The sequence below is a fragment of the Aphis gossypii genome, chromosome 1, assembly GCF_020184175.1.
Source record: "Aphis gossypii isolate Hap1 chromosome 1, ASM2018417v2, whole genome shotgun sequence".
NCBI classification, from domain to species: domain Eukaryota; kingdom Metazoa; phylum Arthropoda; class Insecta; order Hemiptera; family Aphididae; genus Aphis; species Aphis gossypii.
The window spans coordinates 35,741,989-35,766,530 of NC_065530.1; the positions used below are offsets into that span (position 1 = coordinate 35,741,989).

General features: G+C 26.9%; 3 protein-coding genes across 3 annotated transcripts in view; 2 read left to right on the plus strand and 1 right to left on the minus strand.

Annotated features, from left to right (window-relative positions):
• Nucleotides 1–1,883: 1,883 nt before the first annotated feature.
• Nucleotides 1,884–13,664, minus strand: LOC114121595 (ATP-dependent helicase brm). The gene is made up of 18 exons (XM_027984004.2): nucleotides 13,510–13,664; nucleotides 13,097–13,414; nucleotides 8,952–9,110; nucleotides 7,482–8,881; nucleotides 7,254–7,401; nucleotides 7,101–7,176; nucleotides 6,773–7,028; nucleotides 6,630–6,711; nucleotides 6,400–6,557; nucleotides 5,293–5,470; nucleotides 4,961–5,203; nucleotides 4,538–4,893; nucleotides 4,122–4,452; nucleotides 3,833–4,063; nucleotides 3,577–3,765; nucleotides 3,058–3,510; nucleotides 2,782–2,965; nucleotides 1,884–2,223 (listed from the first exon to the last, which is right to left on the minus strand). The coding sequence occupies exons 2-18, from the start codon at nucleotides 13,400–13,402 to the stop codon at nucleotides 2,063–2,065; spliced, it is 4,911 nt and encodes a 1,636-aa protein (XP_027839805.2). The 5' UTR covers nucleotides 13,403–13,414; nucleotides 13,510–13,664; the 3' UTR covers nucleotides 1,884–2,062.
• Nucleotides 10,045–11,751, plus strand: LOC114121596 (inositol monophosphatase 1-like). The gene is made up of 6 exons (XM_027984005.2): nucleotides 10,045–10,226; nucleotides 10,290–10,423; nucleotides 10,498–10,748; nucleotides 11,129–11,192; nucleotides 11,383–11,534; nucleotides 11,609–11,751. Exons 1-6 carry the CDS (start codon nucleotides 10,167–10,169, stop codon nucleotides 11,704–11,706), a joined length of 759 nt encoding a protein of 252 aa, XP_027839806.1. The 5' UTR covers nucleotides 10,045–10,166; the 3' UTR covers nucleotides 11,707–11,751.
• Nucleotides 13,665–20,658: 6,994 nt separating the features above from the next.
• The window catches only part of LOC114121594 (beta-1,4-N-acetylgalactosaminyltransferase bre-4-like), a 35,423-nt gene continuing 31,539 nt past the window's right edge, over nucleotides 20,659–24,542 (plus strand). The window contains exon 1 of the mRNA XM_027984003.2: nucleotides 20,659–20,954. The gene's annotated coding sequence lies outside the window, so the exon portion shown is untranslated. The remainder of the gene's footprint in view (nucleotides 20,955–24,542) is intronic.

Sequence of the window (24,542 nt, forward strand, 5' to 3'; positions counted from 1 at the left end):
TAATATTATGTTTAATTTTATATCCTCAACTCATTAGGTACCTACTTAAATATTATTAGTACAGGATCAAAGGGATGATAACAGTTTATTTTTATAAATACACCAATATATTTTTATAAAACAAAGTGTGATGTCAACTTACTTTTTGTAAAAGTAACTTTAGGTATACCTGATTTATCTTCTTGGATGTTGAATTAGTTGATTTTTTTTTCTAATTAATAAAATAAAAGAGAATAGGTACATTGAAACGTATTATAGTACCTATAATATTTTAATATTTAGAAAAAATTATGTAATATATAAGTTTAAGAACATGAATTTTGAAAGTGCAAAATTATTGAATGAAACCTGAGAGAACGACTGAGCACGTTTTAAATCAAAACATAGACTGCGGCATGACTCATTTTTTGCTTTTATCTAGGTATATAATTATTTTAATATTTTCTACATATATACCTACCTAATGAAATTAAGTAAAAATGAATATGCAATAGTCAATAACATTTCAGAAAAAAATCAATCTATCAAAGTAGTGATATCATCTATATTGTGGTCAAGTCTACTCTTTCGTTAATCCATAACCTTACCTATTTAATTTCTACTTTCATGAGCTACAATGTTTATTTTTATTGTTTTACACTTGGCCAGTTGGCAGTTTCCTAATTGACCTCTTGTAACTCGTGCAGTAGTCAGCAGTGCGCTGTCAACGCCTGGCACATATTCCCATGTACAACGTTTCGATTTTTAGTGACATTTTTTTTTTTAATGAAGCGCAAGACGAGTCTAGTCACAACGTAGATATCACCAGGATAACCGAGTACCAACGATTATGCTGTCGAATTTTTATAATCACAATATTATACAAAGATCGTAGACGGTTGTCAACGATAATAACGCTACCTATCTTTGGATTTCATATTACTTTAATATTAGTAACTACATTACAGTGATCTAAGTTAAGCAGATGGACTTTCCCTGGAAACTATTGTCACCCTAGATGGACGCATGATTGAAGTACCAGCGTCCTATAAAACTTTACTTTGCAGACTTAATCCTTAACTTTTAAGAATGGATATAGCGTAAGATAAATAAAAAGTTGATACCGATGCACGTAAGCTGCTGATGGTTACAAATTTGATCATAACTTACTCATTCCAAGTCATACACTAATCTATGTGATCGGTAATATTCCATATGAATTGAAAAATAAAATCTATAGTATAGGAAAGGAACCGAATTGGTAATGAAGTGTAATTGGTATAGGTAGTGTTATAATTCCTAGATTTGCTTACAAAACATTTTTTCGGGAGTTTTCTGTTTCATGAAAATGTACAAGCACACTTATTACTTAAATTAATTCAATTATTTATGAAAAATATCAAAGATATAAAAAATTAATGGAACTGACAATAAACATCAATAAATTAAATTTTAAAAAATAAAAATTATTTTTGCACGATTTAAATAATATAGATGTTAGTATTACTATAAAACTTGATTTCACTACATCATTGTAATACAAATAATAATCAAATGTTTATGAGAATATGATTAAGTGAGTGGTATATAAGTTATATATATTTTTTTGTTACACATAAATGTTAAAAAATTAATAACAAATTAGAACTTAAAATAAATAATATGAAAAGTAAGATTTTAATTTAAAAATTTTTGAAGTTTGACTACATACTACTGAAGTGAGTAATAATTTTCAATTAATTCTCATACTTTTTAGATATAGACCAATTTTAGGCTGCTATAAAATGGGATATAATATATTATGCAAACTTGAAGCTACTTATACAGTTATATATATATGCATAAAAACAAGGCATTGATTATTTACAAATAATTTCTTCATGACCCAAATAAATCCACTAATATATAATATATGTATATTTAATTATAAACCAATATTTCATTTTTAAAAAGCTTAAAAAGCTAAATCTAATTTGAAAGATTTAAAAAAAAAAATATATATTCCTAAAATAATGTCACGAAACATTTCTTAAATTTAGACACTAATGTTTAAAGGTTCACACACTAAATTTAAATTAGATATTTATAAATTAGAATCTTCATCATCTTCATCGTCACTTACATGCTTCTTTTTTTTCCGTCGGTTAGATGTTCTTACTTCAGACCCTTTACCACGAGGTTTCATTTTTAGTTTCAATTTCACTGATGATGAAGTGGTATCGGCATCTGAAACTTCGTCTTCACCTAAAATATTAAGGACAAAGTTTCACTAGTAAATTATTTTAATATTTGGATGAAATATTATAATTGATTAGTATTTTGTAAAAAAATAATTTTAAATAAAAACTATAAAATAATTCTATTAAGCTCATAAATTATAATAATAAAGAGGAAGCTATACCGCCTGTTGTTTTTGTCGTCTTACATACCTTACGTACCTACAACAACACAACAAAGTAAATCTTAATACCGAATTCTTACTACAACGTATTTAGTTAATATTAATGACAATTTATATATTATTGAATCTATAAAGGAAAATATGAACTGTACATGAGCAGATTTTTTTTCACATTTTTAAATTAAAATAAAATATAAATAAATGAAAAAAAAACTCTTCAATAGACAAAATTTGAAATTTTATATTACCCTCAACAAACTTAATAAAAAGTACATTTTTTGTAGTATTATAGATAAACTGTAGTATATATTTGATACGATGACAAATAATTAATAACAAATAAGTATATAATATTAAAAACTATTATTTCTCAATTTTACTATCAAGATCTGCAGTATTACTTTTTGTTCCTTCTTCTGGTCCTGATTCTGGAATATCAGTTGATTCTAATCGTTGACGAGAATTTGTGAAAACTGATTGTAAAACTATTGAATCTTCATGAATAAGTGAAGCTTCTTCATTATATATCTGTGCATTCTTACATAACTGTACAAAGTCAGCTTCAAGTTCATTTAAATCTGCATACTAAAATTTAATAAATAAAACAAAAATGTATATAGACAGTTTATAATAATTATTACATTCTAAAAATATTTATTCAAATATAGGTATAATACCTTTCCATCATCAATTTTTGCCATAATTTTTTTAATATCCATGGGTTTCTTAATTACTTCATAGTAGTCAGGTAATTTGTGTCTAGATGGTAATTTCATAAAGGGCTCACTCAATATTCTAGAATCAGCATCTGTATATTTTACTACAATGTTCATAATAGTTTTCATTTTTTTTCGTAGTTTTATTTCTTCAGGCCCAATTGTTTTACGTCGTCTAATTGGGGGATCATCATCATCATCTGCATTTCTTTTACCTCTTTTTTTACCACGATTTCCTTTACGGTTTGATTTTATTTCTTCTTCTTCATCATCTTCAAAATCGTCAACATTTTCATCTATTGCCTTCAACCACTCTTTTTCAGTCAAACTATCAGTATAATCTACTTCTTTACGAGCACGAGAACCACGTCCCATAATCTCTTCGGAATCTTCTTCATATGTCCATCTCTCCACCTTGAAAATTATTTTTGAATATAATTTATTATTTAAATGATTTTAATAATAATTACAAAATAGTACCTCGTCTTCATCCTTAACAAGCCATTCTGGTAGTTCTGATATTTCAATTAATCTTGATTTTCTATTTGGACCAAATTTGGCCTCTTCTCTTCTACGTTCCAGATCCATTTTTTGAAATGATTCAAATTCTTCTACTGATCGAGCTATCATCTGGTTGACAACTTCATCATCAGGTACTTCATTTTCTTCCTAAAAAAATATATACAAATTATATTATGTATTTCATTTGGGCACATTAGTTATTAAAAAAATTTACTTCATCATCTCCATCATCTTGATGTAGAATAGATTGCAAGAATTGTTGACGCTCTGATCCAGTTGATTTTTGATCAAACATACCAGCCTGGATAACTTTTTCATCCATATTTAATTTGTACCTGGCAGCAGCTAATATACGCTCTTCAACTGAATTTACAGTCATTAAACGAAGAACTCGTACTTCATTTTGTTGGCCAATACGATGAGCACGATCTTGAGCTTGCAAATCCTATGGATAGGAAATATAAGTTAAGAGTTACAATTTTGATTAATTAAATAATTGTTACTTGATGTGGGTTCCAATCAGAATCAAATATAATAACAGTATCAGCTGCTTGTAAATTTAAACCAAGACCACCGGCTCTTGTGCTTAATAAAAATAGGAAATATTCACTGCCTGCACTATTGAACTTCTTTAAAAGATCTCCTCTATCTTCAGCTTTAGTAGTACCATCCAAACGCAAGTATGCAAAACCTCGCCATCCTAAATAATCTTCCATAATGGTCATAAGTTGAGTCATTTGACAAAACAGTAATACTCTATGATTGGTAGCTTTCAATTTGGGTAAAATTCGATCCAGTAACTCGAATTTTCCTGATACTCTATACAAATCTGGCCTATAAATAAATAAAAAAAAAAATGTTTAAGATAATATGTAAAAACTAAATATAAATAATAATAATGATTCATGGTTAAAATTACCCTTGAACAACATTTCCAGCAGTTCCAATATGTTCACAATATTTTTCCTCAATACTTTGGAACATAAATGGATGATTGCACAATTTACGCAATTGTACAATGGTATTCATGAGAGCTTTAGCACCACCTTTACCTTGTTTGCCCTTTTCAGCACCATCAGTGAGCAATACTCCTTTACTTTGCATATGTTTGTACAATACTCGTTGTAAACCAGACATATCACATTTGACAATGTATTCAACTTTATCAGGTAATTGAGACTCAACTTCTTTTTTAAGACGCCTTAACAAGAATGGACGTAATACTTTATGAAGACGACGGATAATCAATATAGTTTCTTCTTCATTTAATTCAACCTAAATTTATACAAAATAAAAATAAAGAAATGCACACAAAAATTATTATTTAATTTATAATAACTACCTTTTCTCCGGTAGTAGCAAATGGTGCATTAAACCATTGTTCAAATGTTGAACATGATTTAAATATTGATGGCAACAGAAAATTAAGAAGAGCCCAAAGTTCAGGGAGTTTATTTTGTAAAGGTGTACCAGTTAATAATAATCGGTGTGGAGCATTATAATGAGTGTTTAAGACTTGGGTCAATTTACAATGATGGTTTTTCATACGATGACCTTCATCTATAATCATGTACTTCCAATGAAGCTGAAAATATTTTGATGTAATTATATATATAATTTGTTATTTATTATATAAAATTTAAAATAAAACATTCTGAAATAAATTCTACTTACTTTAGCAAGAACCGATTTATCTTTTATAACATATTCATAAGTAGTTAATAAGACATTAAATTTATTAGATCGCATTTGTGTCTGTAAATTTCGTCGCATGATTGGAGAGCCTTTATAAGCTACAACAAAAACTGATGGAGACCATTTTTCAAATTCCAATACCCAATTTGACATTGTACTAAAATTAAAAAAAAAATAATTTTATCTTAAATGATAAAGTTCTAAGTAAATTAATATTTGATAAAAATATTTAATGGTCAAAACATCAAAAAAAAATAAATGTTTCAAAAAGAAGACCTGGATATTATTTTCATAATCATAACGCATTTTACTAAGGGACATCATACAAGTAGCAATGACATATTTTAATGTAACACTTTGTATTAATATATTTGGGACACTTAGTGAGTACCTATCCCAATTATTAAATATTGACAAAAAAAATATATTTTATAGACTATATTAGTATAGTTAGAACAAAAAGATAAAAACAACTATCTCATATATTTATATATATTAACAAAATAATTAATATTTGAAACAATTAAACTGAGTTAAATATTAAAAAATAAACATACTATGACTACTGAACACGATAAACAATAATATACCATAACAATACCTTCAAATGTACTTTTTACTTTACTAGCAATATTAAAATAACCTAAGTATGCCAATTGAATATATAATATCATATGTATTTATATTTATTAAATGAGAAATTTATGTATTTTAGTTAATACAATTTTAAAATTTAACTTTCTAAATATAATAACTTAATTATAAATAATTAAAAGAAAAAAAATTACTTGAATTCTGTTGTGTTAATCATATACCAGGGGTGGCCAAAAGCCAAACCGTGTCATAGACTTTTACGGCTTACATCTTATCGTAACATTTTTATAAAAAAAAATTTTAATAGAAATTTATGTATTGTATAATAATATGACAACCTTTTTTTTTTTGTTTTACAATTTGGCTCTTCTATATTTATTAATATATTTGGGGGCTAGTGAGTCATTTATATATTTGTTATCATAAATAATATTATTGCACAATAAAATGTAAATAAAATAAATTAATCTCATATCAGTTATTAATACTTACGACAACGGCACGATGATCAAAAATGGCCCATTTACTTTCTTTTTTTCCATAAGATGAGTAATAAGACCTATTGTTTGAATGGTTTTTCCTAAACCCATCTCATCAGCAAGTATTCCATTTAAGTTATTGTTAAACAATGAAACTAACCATTCAAGACCCTACACAATAAAACGAAGTCAATATTAAAAATATATATATTTTTAAATTAATCACTTAATAAATGGCATTACTTTTATTTGATACTCTTTCAGATTACCATTAACTAAAATGGACGCTTGTTCAGTAACACTTTCATGAATAGTATGCGCAATACTAAAAAAAAAAAAAAAAAAATATGAACATTGTGATTAATTAATTTATTGATATTTCTTACCTATAATAAGTATGTTCTTCAGAAGCATTTTTATATTCATCATCTTCCATTTTGGTTTTTTTAATTGGTTCTTTATCTTCAGCAATTTCTTTTTCAAAATTACTCTTTTTGATTTTTTGATTGCTTGATTCATCATCTTCTTGTTCATCATCATCTTCGTCATCAGACTCCTCCATTACTTCCCAACCAGGATGAGCATCTAACCAATTGTTCAATTGTGATGCAAGTGGAGCTTCTTCTCCTTTAAACATTCTTCCTATAATAAAAATCAAAGTAAAATTTAGAAAATTTAAAATAAATATATATATATATATAAATATGTTTTAACCTGTAGAAGGTTCATATACTGAAACGTGCATATCTGATTGCTGAGAACTTTCATCATGATCCTCGGGCCCATCACTCTATTTATTGTTAGTAAAAAAGTAATTAGTTAATATTATGATTATTTTTTAAAATTGATTTGGTATTATAAATTCACCTTCTTTTTCTTTTTTTGTTCTTCTTGTTGCTTACGCTTCTGTTCTAATTTATGTTCTTTAACCATCTCTGTTAGATTTCCAATATATTCATCAGTTTGTGAGAGTAAGAAAGCCAAACGTTTGTCTTTCTTTTGATCAATCAGTTTTCTATAAAAATAAATTAAACATTCTCATACTTCTAAAATTATGCTACTAAATGCATAAAACAAAAATAAAATAATTTATACCTATAGCCTTCTTCATCTTCAGCCATTAATCTTCTCATACGCTCTTTCTCAATTCTTTCTTGTTCTTTCTTTTGTTCACGTTCAGCATTGGCATGATAATTAAGAACAGCTTTATTGAGACGTCCAATTTTCGCAATATTATTTCTATGATATTCTTTTAGATCTTTGCAATGTTGCAATATAGTGCTAAGATATTCTTGATGTTTTTGGCGTTTCTTCCTTTCAGCTTCCAATTTTTGTTGTTTTTCTAGTTTTTCTGTAGCTCTAGCTTCTCTTAGACCTTGTCTTTTTGTTCGTTTATATGCTTTTACATTAACAGCAGTTTCTAAAGTTGTATCACGACGAGTACAAGCGACTACTTCAGCTCTCAGTTGCCTTTGGAAATTTAATACTCTTAAAGCTCTAAGTTCAATTTCTACTTTGATTCGTAAATCATCACTCATTGTTGTGGGCAAATTACTCAATTGTTGTACACGATGAGCAATTCGTGCAGCCAAACGGTTTTCACGTTCTTGTAATATTATTAAAGGATCTAAACCAACAGGTTTAGGGCATGATGTAGTTCTATTTTGTTTAACTGGTGGTGGAGGACCCTGTGTTTGTTGCTGTTGTTGAGGGGGTTGCTGTGGCTGCTGCTGCTGTTGTTGTTGCTGTTGCTGTTGTTGTGGTGGTGGTTGTGTTTGTGGTGGTTGCTGCTGTTGCTGTTGTTGAGGTAATGATTGCTGTGGCGATGGTCCATTTGTTGTAGGCATATTGGGCATATGTGGTGGTATACCAGCCATTTGTTGTGGACCACCCATCATAGGCTGAGGGACTGCTCCTATAGGTGGCTGACCAACAGGTTGAGGAGCATTTATTTGCTGTGAAGCTTGAGGTATTCCTGGAGCCATACTAGGAGGTGGTTGAGGTCCATTCATTGATACAGGTGGAGGTTGGTTTGGCGGTGGACCTTGAGGGTGTTGGGCATTTGGAGGAGGTTGAATTTGTGATTGTGGAGTAGAACCAGGTTGAGGCATTCGAACAGGAGATTGTGGAATAGGACCAGGGGGATTAGGTTGTCTTGGAGCATTTTGCATTGGCATTGGTAATCTCATAGGACCTCCTGAGGGCATTGGCATACTGCTTTCTACAATTTCTCCAGGTTCTAATTGTCGATGATGTGCTGAAGGCAATGGTGGATATCCTTGAGGTGAAGTTTTTCCTTGAACAGCCATAGCTAATTGTTGGTTTAAAGGCTGTTGCCGAGCCAACAATCTATATGCCATTATCTGAACTCTAAGCTGTTGCATTTGGGCGGGAGTTAAATTATTTTGGGCTACTGGTCCGTTTGGTCCATTAGGATTTGGAGAATTTTGTTGAGGCGAAGGTGGTTTATCCGGATGTTGAGGAGGATAATTTCCCTAAAGTAAATTATATTGTTATTACATTACTAATAAACAATTAAAAATTAATATTGAATGATTAACTTACTTGCATTGAAGGAGGTCTTTGATTTGGGTCCATATTACCCTGTCTTGCTCTTAGTGCCAATAATTGAGAGTACCTGGGGTCTTCTTGCAATCCTTTTTCTTCCATTGAATCTATTGCTCTTTGTAATGCATTTAAATTTTCTTGAGGAGGTCCACTCGGCTATTTAATAAACATCAAGAAATATTAATTACTAATTTCAAATTTGTTAGACACTTTTAAAATACATTGATAAAAAAAAAAAAACCTAAAAAACATGAAATTTATAAATAATGATAGTTAGAAACTGTTGAGATTGTATCTAAGATAATTGTATATTGAAAGATAAAACCTGAATTTTAATAAAAATTTAAAATTGTACTACCTATTGTTAACTATAAAGAAAAAAAAATAATAAAACTATACTATTGCATAACGTACTGTAAACAACTTAATACCTATATTTTATATATTTATCAATATTTTATTAAATAATACTTTATTGTATGTTTCATTAGATTTATAATACCAAATTATAATATAATTATATGCCATAATAAAATGTTTTAAGATATATTTCTCAAAGATGGAGAATAACACATCTAACTATTTAAGTATAATTGATTTGCTTCTCAATAAATATATAATTTTATTGGGATTTATGTAAAATTTTCATTCATTTTTGAGATTACCTATCTATTAAATAAATATACAATAATATGGTAATGGATGTTTTGTGTTACCAACACAATTTAACTCCAAAAATTGAAAATAAAATGTATTACACAAGTATTCATAAATAATTGAAAGGATAACCGAGGATAACTTAACTAAATTAAACATAAATTTTATTTAAAATATATAAGAATTATCTCTTTTTAAATAAAATGTTAAACTATTTTTGTATAAGTATAATTTAAATTAATGCCTATGAATTTACAAGTGATGAGCTAATGATTCATAATCTTAAGATCAAATATAAAAAGTAAATCATATACTGTCTATGTAATAAAAACCTACTATCACATAATTTTATTAGTATTTTTTAATTTGTAATTTTGGTCACACTACACAAGGTTTATAGGTAATAAGTAATATTATTTTAATGATAAGAATTTATTACAATTTATTGCGTAAACTTCTTTGTGGAAGTTCAGAGGTTAATTTCTTTAAATTTTCAAATCAAAATTTTTTTGTGGTATATAAAATTATAAATTTCAAACGTAACAATTTAAAACTATGGTTGACATGCATCAATATTATAGTCATGCGCTTAAAATTGTTTTGGAGGCAGGTGAAGTAAGTTGATTTAGATTTTTTATTAATGTAAAAGTTTAATTTAACATAAAATATATTTTTTAGCTATTGTTAAAAGGTTTTAAAAGCCCAAAAGAAATATCAACTAAAAAAAATAATAAGGACTTTGTAACACAATACGACAAACTCATTGAAAAAACAATAATTGACAATATACTTAAACTATATCCAAATCATAAGTATAAGAAATTTGATCATTGAGAAAACATTAATTATTATAAATACTGATGAAAAAACAAATTTGTATACCTAGATTTGTGGCAGAAGAAAGTGCTGCCAATAATATTATAACGGAGGAGCCTACATGGATACTTGATCCAATTGATGGAACAACTAATTTCATACAAGGATTTCCATTTTGCTGTATTTCATTGGCATTGGCAGTAAAAAATGAAATAATAATAGGAATAGTTTATAATCCGATAATAAATCAATTATTTACTGCTCAAAAGGGGGAAGGTGCATATTTGAATAATGAAAAAATACAAGTGTCAAGTACTGAAGGTAATTACAATAAATTAGACATTTTAGTTGATTTAAATTTTTAACTATAAATATATATATAATAATTTGTATAATATATAACTTGCTTTAAAAACATTAAATAAAAATCCTCGGGAAATTGCTTAATATTAATTTAAAATGGTATACGCTTGAAAAGAATTCAGCTTCACAAAATGTTATTGTCTCATATTATAATTATAATATATTATAATGGTCTAAACGAAAATGCCTAACAAATATTATAATCATACATAAATCAAAATATATTTTAATTTTCCCCAAAAACAACAGAATTTGTAAATTAAAAAAAAATGGTATTATTATAAAGTTGCTTGTTTGTTCATAATCTAGTAAGAGTTACCTACTTATTTTATTTTCAGATCTTGAGGATGCTATGTTTGGAAATGAACTATATTTTAAAGTTAATATAAGGAATTTGCGTGGGTAAATATGAATTTTAAATAAAATATTAAAATAATACAATAACTTTATTTTTTTATTTTGGAATTTAAATTGATTTACTAATACTTAAATAATTAAGATGGATTAAATTCCGTTTAAATCATAAATTTTATTGTATTAAAATTTGCAATTGAAAATGTATTAACATTAGACATATTATTATATTTAATAGATCAAGACACTTAGGATCAGCAGCAATAAGTTTATGCTATTTGGCAATGGGAGCATTAGATATATGTTATTTAAAAAAATTAAAATGTTGGGATGTAGCAGCAGGAATACTGATTATCCAAGAAGCGAGAGGCATTGTACTTGATTCAACAGGTAAAAATATAATACAAATTTTTGTCAAATATAAAATAGTATTATGATTACCTACATAAAAAAAACATTTTTAGGAGATGAATACAAAGACATAATGAATCCTGATATACTTGCTGCTTGTACAAGGAAGCTAGCCGAAAATTTTTTGAAATTAAAAAATGATAATTTTTAATATATAATTTCAATGAAGTAATAAAACACAAAATATTTATTATTATTTGAGATTATAGCATTTAAGCCATTATTCTTAAAGGTAATTTTTAAAAACTTTAAAATAATGAGTGTGACCAAAAATTTAAGTTCTAGGTATTTCAAATTATGTTAAATTTAAAGTCATTGCCAAATGGGAATATTAAAGGAAAATTGTCAATTTTGAAAAAAATCATAATAAATTTAGCAATACCTATTATATTTATAACAAAATGGATAGAACCATTATTATTACTATCAGCTATTAGTTTTTAAAAATTCTTAGCTTTATACACTGATTATCACCTTTTGTTAACTTTTTACATTAAGCTGCAATATTTAATAGTTTTATTGTAAGTATTATTTTAAGTATGGTTGGGGATTTGTTGTTTTTGCATATTCTTTAACCATGGATTGGATATGTATAATATTCAATATTCAAATTAAAATATGAATTTATTTTGAAACATTATGGGAGTTAATATAAAAATGTATAGGTACTGTAGTTTTTTTTTTTTGTATATAAACAAACACATACTTGACAAATTTTGTCAATTTATTGGTTATTTATGGCACCTCCTATAGTTATACATTTTCACATTTAATTTTAATTTTTATGTTAAGGCATTACTCAACACTATAGGTAAATATAAGTATTTATTTTGTTTAATAGTTGGATTAATTTTACTTACTAACAAATCCAATATAATAAATAACCTACCTAAGTTGATAAGATCTATCATAATAGAACACTAAACATCGGGTACAATTTTATAAAAGTTTATCTGATTCTTAACAGTTGTAGTCTATGGCTTGAGAGTAGTATTTTAATAGAGTATTTTGTTACGTTTTGTTATCAAAGTGAATGGATGTTTTTTTTTTTTATTTATGCCTACTCATTGGGTTAAATGTGTAAAAGCTTGGAGGTACTTATTAATTTTAAACTTAAATGCCTATATGTTATTACGGGGTTAAATTGGGAAATATGTATATTATTTTATTTTATTTTTAACGTTGTTATAATATTTATACTGAATAGGGTTCTATGTTGAACGAGATGTTAAATTAATTAGGTACAATAAATTTCATATTATCTAATACCTACTAGGTAGGTACTTAGGTATATTGTTAAGACATATATTAAAATACTTAACTTGATTTCTACTTGTATATTGCTACCTACCAATCTACTAAATTTGTATTCAATGATTTTTGACAAAATCGCAAACAAATTGAATGCCTTTAAAATATTTCTACAATATCCCCAGGAAAATGGTTATGACATAAAAACATGTATATACCTATATATATATATATATATATAACTGCTTAATTTATAACAATACAGTATTAATTTAAATTGAATTATATACTTGAATTCCTGGTGGAGGAAAAGTCTGTGTGCCCTGCTGCATGTTAGGTGATGCCGGCGCACCCGGCTGGCCTCCTGGAGAATAATTTTGTGGCGGCAATGGCTGAGGAGCGGTGGGTGGCTGTTGCTGTTGTACTTGTGGCGGCTGTTGTTGTTGTTGCTGTTGCTGCTGCTGTTGTTGCTGTTGTTGTTGCTGCTGCTGTTGTTGTTGTTGTTGTTGTTGGTGTTGTTGCTGTGGTTGTGTCGGAGGCGGCGGTTGATGATTGGGCCCCGGAGGTCCCATCGAATTTGGCGAGGGGCTGGCCATTTCCGAAAGCACCTGAAAATTCCGAATAATTTAACTATACGATCGGAGGAAGACACAAACTAACGCGCGAAAAATAACAACATAATATAATTAACTAATGTTTTTACCCAAAGCCGCTAAAGAACGCAAATTGAAATCACCGTCGAAACCCAACAAAATCAATAGAAAACAAAACTTGTTTGAAGATAAAAAAAAAGTCAATCGTGAAAAGCACTGTATAATTTATACCGACTATACCGCAAACGAACCCAGTGACACGATAAACAAAACACAAGTTCAGTGTTTCCGTTTAGCTACACTAAACTTCTTTTGTCGTCGGTACACCGACAACACTGGTTTACAACTATGGATTACATTTTAATCTCTTTTCAAGGCGCAGCGGAATGCGGAAAATCTCTACATGTCTGTAAAATTGCCTATCTAAAATTTAATAAGGCGCTTCATCATTCGGTAAACAAATAAAAATTACTTGTCCAATTAAAATATATTATTATTAGCAACAGTAGTGGTATACTGTCGTTTTCATTAATACGGATGTGATTGCATTTTTTTAAACATAAATCAAGTTTTTTTTTTCAGAACTACATAAATAATATAAATAAAAATTATCTAAGTAATATTATAACCATTTTCAATGAAAAAACTGAGGTAAATATCCCTGTATTTTCACGGTTACCTGAATAATAATGATCATGAATTACACAGTGAGGAACTGAGGAACCTTACTCATTACAGTATTTTTAATTCATTAATTATATATGGAAATATAATAAATAATAATGTTTAATATTATAATCATTTATTATTATAAAATAAGAACTATTATTATTCATAAATGGCATGACGCATTAATTACGAAAATACTAAGCACACACAAAGTGCATTCCCAAATTGCACTTATGGGATATTAGTAATCTTGTTTATGGCTACAACTATAGCATTTGAAAAATAATATTATTAGTAGAATATTTTAATGAAGATTACTATTGAATAAGTACCAGTAGTATCACCATTCAAATATTTTTTACATAATATCTAGCTGAAATTTTTTTTTTTAATTTTAATAGCTTCTAATATCTAGTATCTAGATTAATACTGATCAACGATTACAACTATATAATATATACATCAACTGAATAGTTTAAGCAGTATTTAGTAGTGTACCTATACACTCGATTTAGGTACTACTCAAATAAATTCTGATTTTAAATAAACAATAAATTCTAACAAATGACGAAGTCAATAATTCCCAAAGTATATATATTTATTGAGGAGGGAGCATACATATAAAAGGCTCCTAACATAAAAACATTCGATTTTCTTTTTACTTTAGGATAAAATATGTAAATTGAAAATAAATTTAGAATCCCTATTATAGTTTCGGTTGAAAACCCTATGTTAATTCAAACAATTGTGGTTGAACTCGCAGTTTCATTTCAAAATAAAAGAATAGATTCCATTTGAGTGTTTAAAATAATTTAAAATTCATGTTAACTATAAGTGTAATTATTAAGAAAATTAAATATATTATTTTGTCCATACACAAAAATATTGATAGGTATAATTAAATACCTATTTATTAAGTTCTCTTCTTCAACATACAATTAATAAACTACAACTATTTTATTAATAATATATTGATATTAACAAGTTTTATTTATGTGTTTAAAATAGGTAGGTATTTTAATAATATGTTTGTACATAGGTACTTTAAAAATAAAAATATAACATTGTAATTTCTTATTAGAATTAAGATAAAATTGTTAAAAAAGCTAACAATATAATTGTAAAATGTTTGAAAAATTTCCAACAATATACAACAAAAGTATTGCCAAGTATCTCGATTTGAACTTAATTCTCATAAATCATAATTTATGATTAATCTATTCAGTTTGTACAGTGTATGGCATAATAATTTATTTATCATAATTATATTAAATGTAGTTATACTACTTTTTAAAAAAAATGCCTAATTTATTTATTTTTTAGAATTAACCTGAATTTTAACTATACATAATTCGTTTTTTTACTATTATACTAGATATATATATATATATATACGTACAACGGTTGTTCATCATGCGTTATGTCAAATAAAATAATATTTTTTCATAAAGCTTGACAGAAATTCAGAATTAAAGCTGATATCACAATCACTAAGGTCTTGTAATGGAAGTTTTCAGTATCCCGTTAGTAAGTATAATGAATTCTCGTGGGTAATCATGTTGGACAATGGTCTAAGTTTGTAGCTAATGGAATTTTAAACATTGCAAACATATATAGGTAACTAACGTAAATACATAATGTCATAATGATGGAAGAATATATTACGTACATGACATCAATATTAAATATATACTTGAACTTTGTAAAAAGAATTATACAAAAATAACAAAGATCTAAGCTATATAAAATTAATTAATTAATTTTAAATAATTACCACATTTATAAATAATTGTTGCATAATATAATAATTACGATGACGTATAACTAAGTGCAACATAATTTATTTATGTTATGTTATTTGTTTTTAATTGTCCAACTTTTTAAAATTATATAATTTAAAATACAAATTATATTCATTATTATATTATAGAATATTAATTATGTTGTATAAATATATAATATACAAAACATATGTTCTCAATCTTTGAGAACTTTTTTTTTGTCTAAAAGCTTGAAAATCTAAAGCAACGATCCTTATAAAATAAAATATATTTAGCTTATTTTCTGTCTATACCAATATTTGTTGAGATTTTTAAACTACAGAAATTGAATTGAGTTAAATTATTATTAACTAAATAAATAAAATAGTTAAATATGACTGGAACTGAAAAAAAGCAAAAAGTTCTCTACCAAAAAATATTGATACTAGTCCCGATTAAGGTTCCGGTCCAGTGGTTCAAATAGATAATGGTATATTTATTTTGATTCCAAGTCCTGTCAATTACATGCAATGGGACGAGACGTAGAATAAGTCCAAATCATCACTATTTTTATATTTGTTGTATAAGTAACTTAACATATTCATAATTTTAAATGAAAATATGTAGTTAGGAATAAGAATCCTCTAATTGATTAGTTTGGACTTTATCTAAAATAAAAAAGATGAATGCTACACTTTAATTCAAATGTATTACCTATTTATTATGTATAAATTGTATTTGTATATAATTAAGTTATCATAAAATTATACACACCTAGAATTTGTTTGAAAGGAAATTACAAATTAAATATTTTATTTCTAATTTAAAAAAAAATAAACAAATTTTGGTGTGCTTTTTTTATATATTATAAATTATTAGTAAATCTAATTATTTATCATCCGTTTTGATAAAATGTATTACGATGTTTATAATATTATTATTTTCATAATCTTTAAATCTTATTATTTTAGATTTGTTGATGATTTATATTTCGTTTTAATATGCACACAATTATTAAATTAATTATAATATTACAAGAGTCACGGGAACTGATTACGGTATATTTTCCCTAGTCCGTATTCCCGATTAATCATTTTCCCAGAATATCATATCAAAAAGACCCAAATATCGAAATACCATACTACACAAACAAATATTCTTATTCATTTTTGATTTGAAAATGTTGTTATTAGGTCATAGCTACCTAATTTTAGTATATATAATATATCTATATTATCTACATAACTACATAAGTTCATAAGTGCATTGTATAAAAGTTAAATTAGCAAAGGATGGCACAATCCCTTCTTTATTGTTATTGGAATATTGGAAAGTATCATTCAGATCTTTATTCCACACTGACTAAGTTTTATATGAACAAGTGAATACAGAGATTGCCAGTCAAATTTGCTGTTGGTGAAAAAAAAAACGCCCCTGCTCGTTTAAAAAAAGTACATATTTACGTAAAAGTATAATATATCATACACATAACGCATAGACATATTATACATAATATGATGTATGAAAGCGGTTCAGGTATACTTCAGGTAGTTATGTGGTGGCGGTAAAGAAAACATTTTTTTTTGGATAAATAAACAGAACAATTCTATTATTAAATAAAATGTTACTTATTATATTTACTTTATGATAAATTATAAGAAAAATTAAATAGTATAAGATATATAAATTATAGGTATTGCATTTTATGATATAGTATATAATTATACTGTTAAAATAACTATAAAAGTTTAACTATTTCAATTTAATATTTGGAACTAAATTTATAACTGTCACATATGTAATTATAGTTTATTGTTAAATATACTGTAATCATAATTAAATTAACTATGTATGTTTTTCCGTGTAAACATAAATATTGCCTAAATTATGAGAGTGTGACTTAACCTGATAATAAATACCAAAATAATATTAATCACGGATTTAATTATTTGCATAAATATTACACATTAAATATATTATGTTATTACAATAAACAATAATATGTACATATGTACCTAAGTCATAAAAATACCTATTGTATTTTTGATAAAAATTTAATTTTAAATTAAAAAATTAAATCTCAAATACATATAATATATTATGTGTATAATGATAATATAAAGTATATATTATCATTTTTTATATTTAAATTTAAATAATTACATAGATAACGTTTTTAATTTTTTAGTAGGAAAATTAATACTATGTAGACTGTATTATTGTAGGTACTATTGGCGTATTAGTCATAATGTTGGTTTTTTAATAGTAAATAAATAACTCTGGGGGGCCTCTGGTTTTTTTTCTGTTGCCTATACATTAAAAAACCTTCCATAAATTTGACCCTGGAGTGATTCATAATTTCATCAAGCACGCACTAATCTTCTTTTTATATGTACTTTAATAATCCATTTATTCAAATTTTAATTTTTGGAATTAATTAAGGATGATATAATTTTTTTTCCAAATTAAATCTACCTTTTTTCCGCGAATTATAGAGCAGATTTTGAAAATGTTGATGTTTTTAAATTGAAATTTGAATGAATAGTTTCTAAGTTGTTATAATTTATCTAATAAGGATAATAATCCTTAATATTGGTTAATATATGAAAGTAATTTTATAATTTATTATAATACGTTAATATATTAATATTAAATACCATAATACCATCATAGGTAGTCATAACCCCTTTACCTAAACTATTTCCTTTAGCATTGACTATTCATGAGCAATGAGCATCCCCAGTAATTATAAAGCTTAATAACTCTTAAACTACTTGTTTAAATTTTGATAATGTTATCGATGATATAATTTAATAACAAAAAAAAATTGACTTAACGATTTATTTATAGTAAACAGGGTAGTTCTAGTATGAAAAAAGTGAAGTTTGCATTAACATAGAACACTTATTTAAAAAAAAACTGAATTTGAATAAATTCATTATTAAAGAAAAATGAAGTTCTTAAACTAAGGAGATAAATTTGTATATTTATATACCTATAAAAAATCATCATCGCATTCCCGACTATAGGTCTATGTGGTATTCATGTGAACATTAATAATATTATACATTTATAAATACATGTTTATGCATGATAATATAAAGGTCGATTAAGTTCGTAATGTTTGTATATCTACAGCTATCAATAGCTGGTGAGTGCTGTGATACAAAACGAATATAATGTTAAAAATGAGAGTTGCGATGGTCCCCAAGAGGGTAGCTCTATTATTTGTTAAATTGTTTATCCTGAGCGGGTGAGATAATGCGATGGAAGAGCTGTTTTCAACTGTAGGCAATTTTATTATCATTATTGTTGTGAAAGATTAGGAAGGCACAAATCGTCTATAAGTAATTTGAGTGCTTAAGACAGTTCATCGAACAAAATTTGCTGGTCATAGGTTCTTCCAATCTAGATGTTCATTAATACTTAATTAATAACTAATAGTTTATTATTATTATTATCATTTTGCGCATCGGAAGTTTAAGAAAATTATTCTTTACTACGATGTTATATGAGATTAAAATTGATGGTTTTGATTTAAATGATTTAATAATCAAGAACTGATACGTATAGATGGGTTAACTGACAAACATATTATAAATTAAAATAAAGGATAATATGAAATATTGTAATAGAGTGTGTAAGTTTGTACTTAACGAACATATTTTTTTCAATACAAATATTTACGAATTCTTAATTTACTTTTACTATTGAAATATAATTTTGTTTTACTGTTAGCATTGTTAAATTAATTATTTTGTGTGTAGTATAATTTATATATCAATACATTTTCGGATGTGAACTGAAATATGTAAAAACGAATTATTCATGATGGCATTATGATGGATCTATCTTATTTATCTTATTTTTAAATTGATTCAATAGGTAAAGTTTAAATTAATGTTTACAGGTACCTATTTAAAATGTTGAAATGTAAACTTTAATTTAAGTAGATACTATACATTTTATTAGTTTTATTTTAGTTCATATAAAGTTACTGAATGTAGTATAATATTTGTTATTGAAGATGATGGAACTAACTTTCTTTTCCAATTTGTTATATTATAGATGTTAAGATAATAAAGGATTTTATGTACTTGATTACATTATTGCTATATAACGAACCGTTAACGTGTAACAATACGTTGTTACTTTTCTTTTATTTTCTTTTATTGTTATTTCATAAAATTTATCTGGGTTTAAGTCTGAAAATAAATACATTTAATATTCTAAAAACAAATATCTGCGTACAATAATATACCGCAATGTACACCAATGTATACACAACGACGACATAACAAATAAGCGCCATGTGGGTTTACTCAGCTATATTGTGCACTTCAGCTCAGCATTTGATAAAATGTTTCATTATTTTTTATTTTTCATAGGAATGATTAAATAGAATTTTAAAAAGCGTTCAAGATAATGCAGTAATGAATAGTCTTAAAAAAAAAAAAAAAAAATTATTTACAAAGCATTATTGGAATACAACTCTCGAGTGCGGCATTACACTGACACAAAACGGCTGTAGTAATGTGGTGCAGCAGTTCTGCCGAACGAGCTTTTACGGTCCGTGTGTCGTCGTCGTCGTAGTAGTAGTTGTTATATAGGTGCCGCGTACATAGCTCTGGATACCCCAAACATTAGCGCCGCCGCCGATGACGGCGCTCGATGGGAGGAGAATGAGAGGGGGCGAGAGAGATGGAGCGAGCGCGAGACGGCTTGAGATAGAGCGAGAGAGAGAAAGATACGACCGCGCCGACGCTTATTACCCTTTGGGATTGCTGTGTATGTGTATATATATATTTTTTTTTTACGTTCCATGCCGCCGCAGCGCTGTGCCGTTTCAGTGCGAGGCCTTAGCTCGCGTTCGGCCGGCGCGCGTGTACTTCCCTCGACTCCGACGACTTACAAAGTTACGTTCACGGCACTCCGACGACTTACGAAGAAGTCACTGCTACGGTTCCGAAGACGACGACGACGACGACTTTGACGGCGGTGGTGGCGACTTTGGAGTCATAATAATCGTCGCATTATTTTTTTATTTCACCTCCCCCGTCGTCATCGGGGACACTGCTGTTATAATATTTCAGTGGCCGCTGCACAAAAGTGCAGATAATTCGCAGGTAAGACCACAACATCATATCGTACGACAGTGCCGCGGCGGTATATTTGTATTTATCCGTGTTAAAGTCTCGTAATTTAAAATCCACTGCACCATTTATGATATTATACACATCGATTTATTTTTTCACATATATATATATTTACTCGTTTAAAATTTCAAAAGCAGATTACCTGCAAACACGTAGGTACACTCCAAAAACATTTTTGATGATAAGACGTAGTTATCCTATACTGAAACGGTTTATTATAACCACGGTAGACGTATAGTCGTGCAGTAATATAATATCATAGGTACCTATTTACGATTGTATGCGTTTTCGGGTGGAAATTGATTTAGCACGTGGGCGTCATCGAGACCGGGAGATGCCGAGATACGCGCGTGTAAGAATATTATTTTCTTACTGGATGCCGATGATAAGTAGGAGTAATGACGCCACGCCGCTAGAGCTGCAGACTTGTCAGCGGTGGCGGCGATCGTATTAATAATACTGTTATCTGGTACACACACGATGATCTGCGATATACCGAATAAAATTGAATAATGTTACTTTACGAGTATATCGTCACATAGCGTGTTGGCAGAGTGGAAAATTGATTTTCTCATCTTTGCGCGTGCCGACGATGGATGATGTGTGGGCGGGCAACCGTGGAGGGCTGATATGGTGAGTCCGCCGTGTGGATTCAAAATAAATTAATCGTTAAAACGGATGAATACGTGCCCGGAATGAAAGAGCTCCTAAAAAAAAAATTTATTACAAATGTATACCATAGTTCTCGAATAAGTGGTGGGTACACACTATACAGGTTATATTATTATTATAAACTATATATACTCTTAAATTATTATTAGGTATACTACATTACTACACACATCGTGAGAAATCATCTCGACAAATTCGTAAGTCAATATATTATGTGCATATTGTACAATGTACATAATTTACATAGTAGGTATACTACAAATAAATAATATTGACATGTCATGCTGTAAACGTGACATACGTGGAAATATAGATAATTAAGTATAAATTATGATTATTAATTATATTATATAACTTTTATTTGTTCAGACTTTCAGACTTCCAAATGTTTTAGCAAATGGTTTCATAAATACTTAATATTTTGTATGCCGTGCTCATAGTGTACATTTATTAGTTTAGCTACTTACCAGATGTATAATAATAATTATGTAAACAATAGTAATAATATTAGTTTAGTTTCAGTTGTTTTAATGTAGGAACTGATTTAAATACTTTTGTAAGGAGCTATAATTCTGGTTTTAAAAAGCTGGAGACATTATTTTGAAAATACATTGAATAATTGATAGAAATATGACCTCGCAATGGCCACTCGAGTGATACATATACACTTCACTTGTCTACCGCAGTACTTAAAAATCCTAGCAAAATAAAAAAAAACCGTATCTTGTCAAAGTACCTGAAAGTGCATGAACTATAGGTCAGAAACTAACAAATGGGTAGGTACATTATTATTCATTTAAAAATCAGTACGAGAGTTTTAATAATAAAAAAAACTGAACGTTTTTAAATTAAAACTTTTTAAATAGTTTTTTTAGAATTTAAAAAAAAATATTTATAATTTATAGGGGACAAAAATATAAATGCATACACATTTTAAATTTTAATACCGGATATAATGGTTAAACTACCTATGTATAATATATATGAACTCATATATATATTATGTTTCTAAATTATATAGTAATACACACAATATGATATTTTGTGATAAACTATATAGCTTGTTTTAAATTTAAAATAACCATCCTTTGCATCATATAATATGTTCCGTTTCATCAACAACGAGCATTTTAATATAGTTTAATCTTAAACATTAATTATATTACATATTTAATTTATGTTTTTTTCTCTTCTTCAATAGATACATATCTGTTATATATAAATATATGTTATAGATAGGTATATATTAATAAAAATTTTATTTTGTAAACTATAATTTATGTTATGAATTATAAAATTGCCGTTGGTTTTAATAAATAAATATTAATAATTTATCATTGAATTCAAATTTAGCAAATCATTCAAAACTGTTGCTTACTCAATGATTGTATTTAATAGGACGTCATACCATCATGTGCTGTCTCCATTTTATTAACGTGTATCGTAGTAAATTTGAGTTCAGTAGAACCTATTTTATGATGTTAGTTTTAATATTGATATACCTACTCGTATTATCAAACTTAAAAGTAAGAATAATATCTAGGGAATTGAGTATGTTTTTATTGGTGTTTTCATTTTAAAGAGAGTCATGTAAAGTATTTAAAATTTAAAATGCTCATAACTCATTTTAAAAAAAACCGGAAACAGAGTGGGAAATAAACCAAATGACTATACTCGTATAGTATACTTTTTTAAAATTAAATTAAAACATAAATTATGAAAAAATATGACTTTAATAGAACATATTTCAAAATATTGGTCGATTTATCTATATAGCCAATATAATATAATTATTCAACATTTTTCTACAGAAAAAAGACAATATAATTCAATAACTATTAATGTTTCAAAAAGATAGCAAACAAACATATTCTTCATAATCAACTTTTCAAAAACTGAATTTAATTATATTTTACAAAAAAAAAAAAATAATAATTGTAAATTGTTTTTATCCAACAATGACAAAAATCAGCTCTGTGAAAAATTATGGTTTTTTTAATCATCCAAGTATCTGACCTTTTTAATACGCAATTAAGTAATAACTGAGATAATCTGTACGTACTAAAAATGTGTTAACTGGTTGACTAACTAAATTTACGTAGCTCAATATAATATTATTGTGATACATTGCATTTAACATTTTACTACTACTAATATTGTATTATCTGAATACATACGTATATAAATGTAGGTTAAAAATTGATTTGAGTACCTTAATATGAACGTTATCCATAAACAATGATTTATAGTCTTTAAACGCCTAATCATTTGTTTCAATATGCTCAATGAACAGGTAAATCCAGGAAAATAATTAAGGCGCATGTGTATATTGCATAATGAACATATTTAATACAATATATGAAATATACAGTTGGTACTAATCCTATTATAGCTGTAGCAATGATCATTTCTTGGTGTATAGGACTTATATAAAAAATTGTATTTGCTTTATTTTGATCTTAAATATAAATTTATTATCATTTTAAATTCTGATGAGCACAAGAAATATGTTACTGCATTTGTCTTAGAGTGGACTATGTATTTTTTATTTATTTTTTTTATTGATACCTATCTAAACAATATCTTAATGTAGGCTCTTGATATAATGAGCTTTAATATACAAAATAGTTTAATAAAGAATAATTCATGAACATTAAGTAGAAAAACAGAAAATATCAATAATAACCATAACCACATAATAAATTCTATTGAAATTATAATTGTTACTTAAAATAGCTTATAGATATGAAAATACGAGAATTAATTTAATTTTAAATGTATTTTAACTTAATAAGCCTTTTACAATTTGTTTTTAATTTTATTACATTTTTTATATTTTTATTTAAAAATATTTAATTTGTTAAGAAATTATGTTTTCTTATTTTT

What these genes read in the sequence shown, in the direction of transcription:
- LOC114121596 (XM_027984005.2), top strand. Translation starts at nt 10,167, where the DNA reads ATGGTTGACATGCATCAATATTATAGTCATGCGCTTAAAATTGTTTTG. An exon ending in AATATAAGGAATTTGCGTGG is followed by an intron (nt 11,193 to 11,382) that starts GTAAATATGAAT and finishes TATATTTAATAG; the next exon opens with ATCAAGACACTTAGGATCAG. An exon ending in CATTGTACTTGATTCAACAG is followed by an intron (nt 11,535 to 11,608) that starts GTAAAAATATAA and finishes AAACATTTTTAG; the next exon opens with GAGATGAATACAAAGACATA.
- LOC114121595 (XM_027984004.2), bottom strand. Translation starts at nt 13,402, where the DNA reads ATGGCCAGCCCCTCGCCAAATTCGATGGGACCTCCGGGGCCCAATCAT. An exon ending in GAAGATGAAGAAGGCTATAG is followed by an intron (nt 7,402 to 7,481) that starts GTATAAATTATT and finishes TTATTTTTATAG; the next exon opens with AAAACTGATTGATCAAAAGA. An exon ending in AAGATGATGGAGATGATGAA is followed by an intron (nt 3,766 to 3,832) that starts GTAAATTTTTTT and finishes ATATTTTTTTAG; the next exon opens with GAAGAAAATGAAGTACCTGA.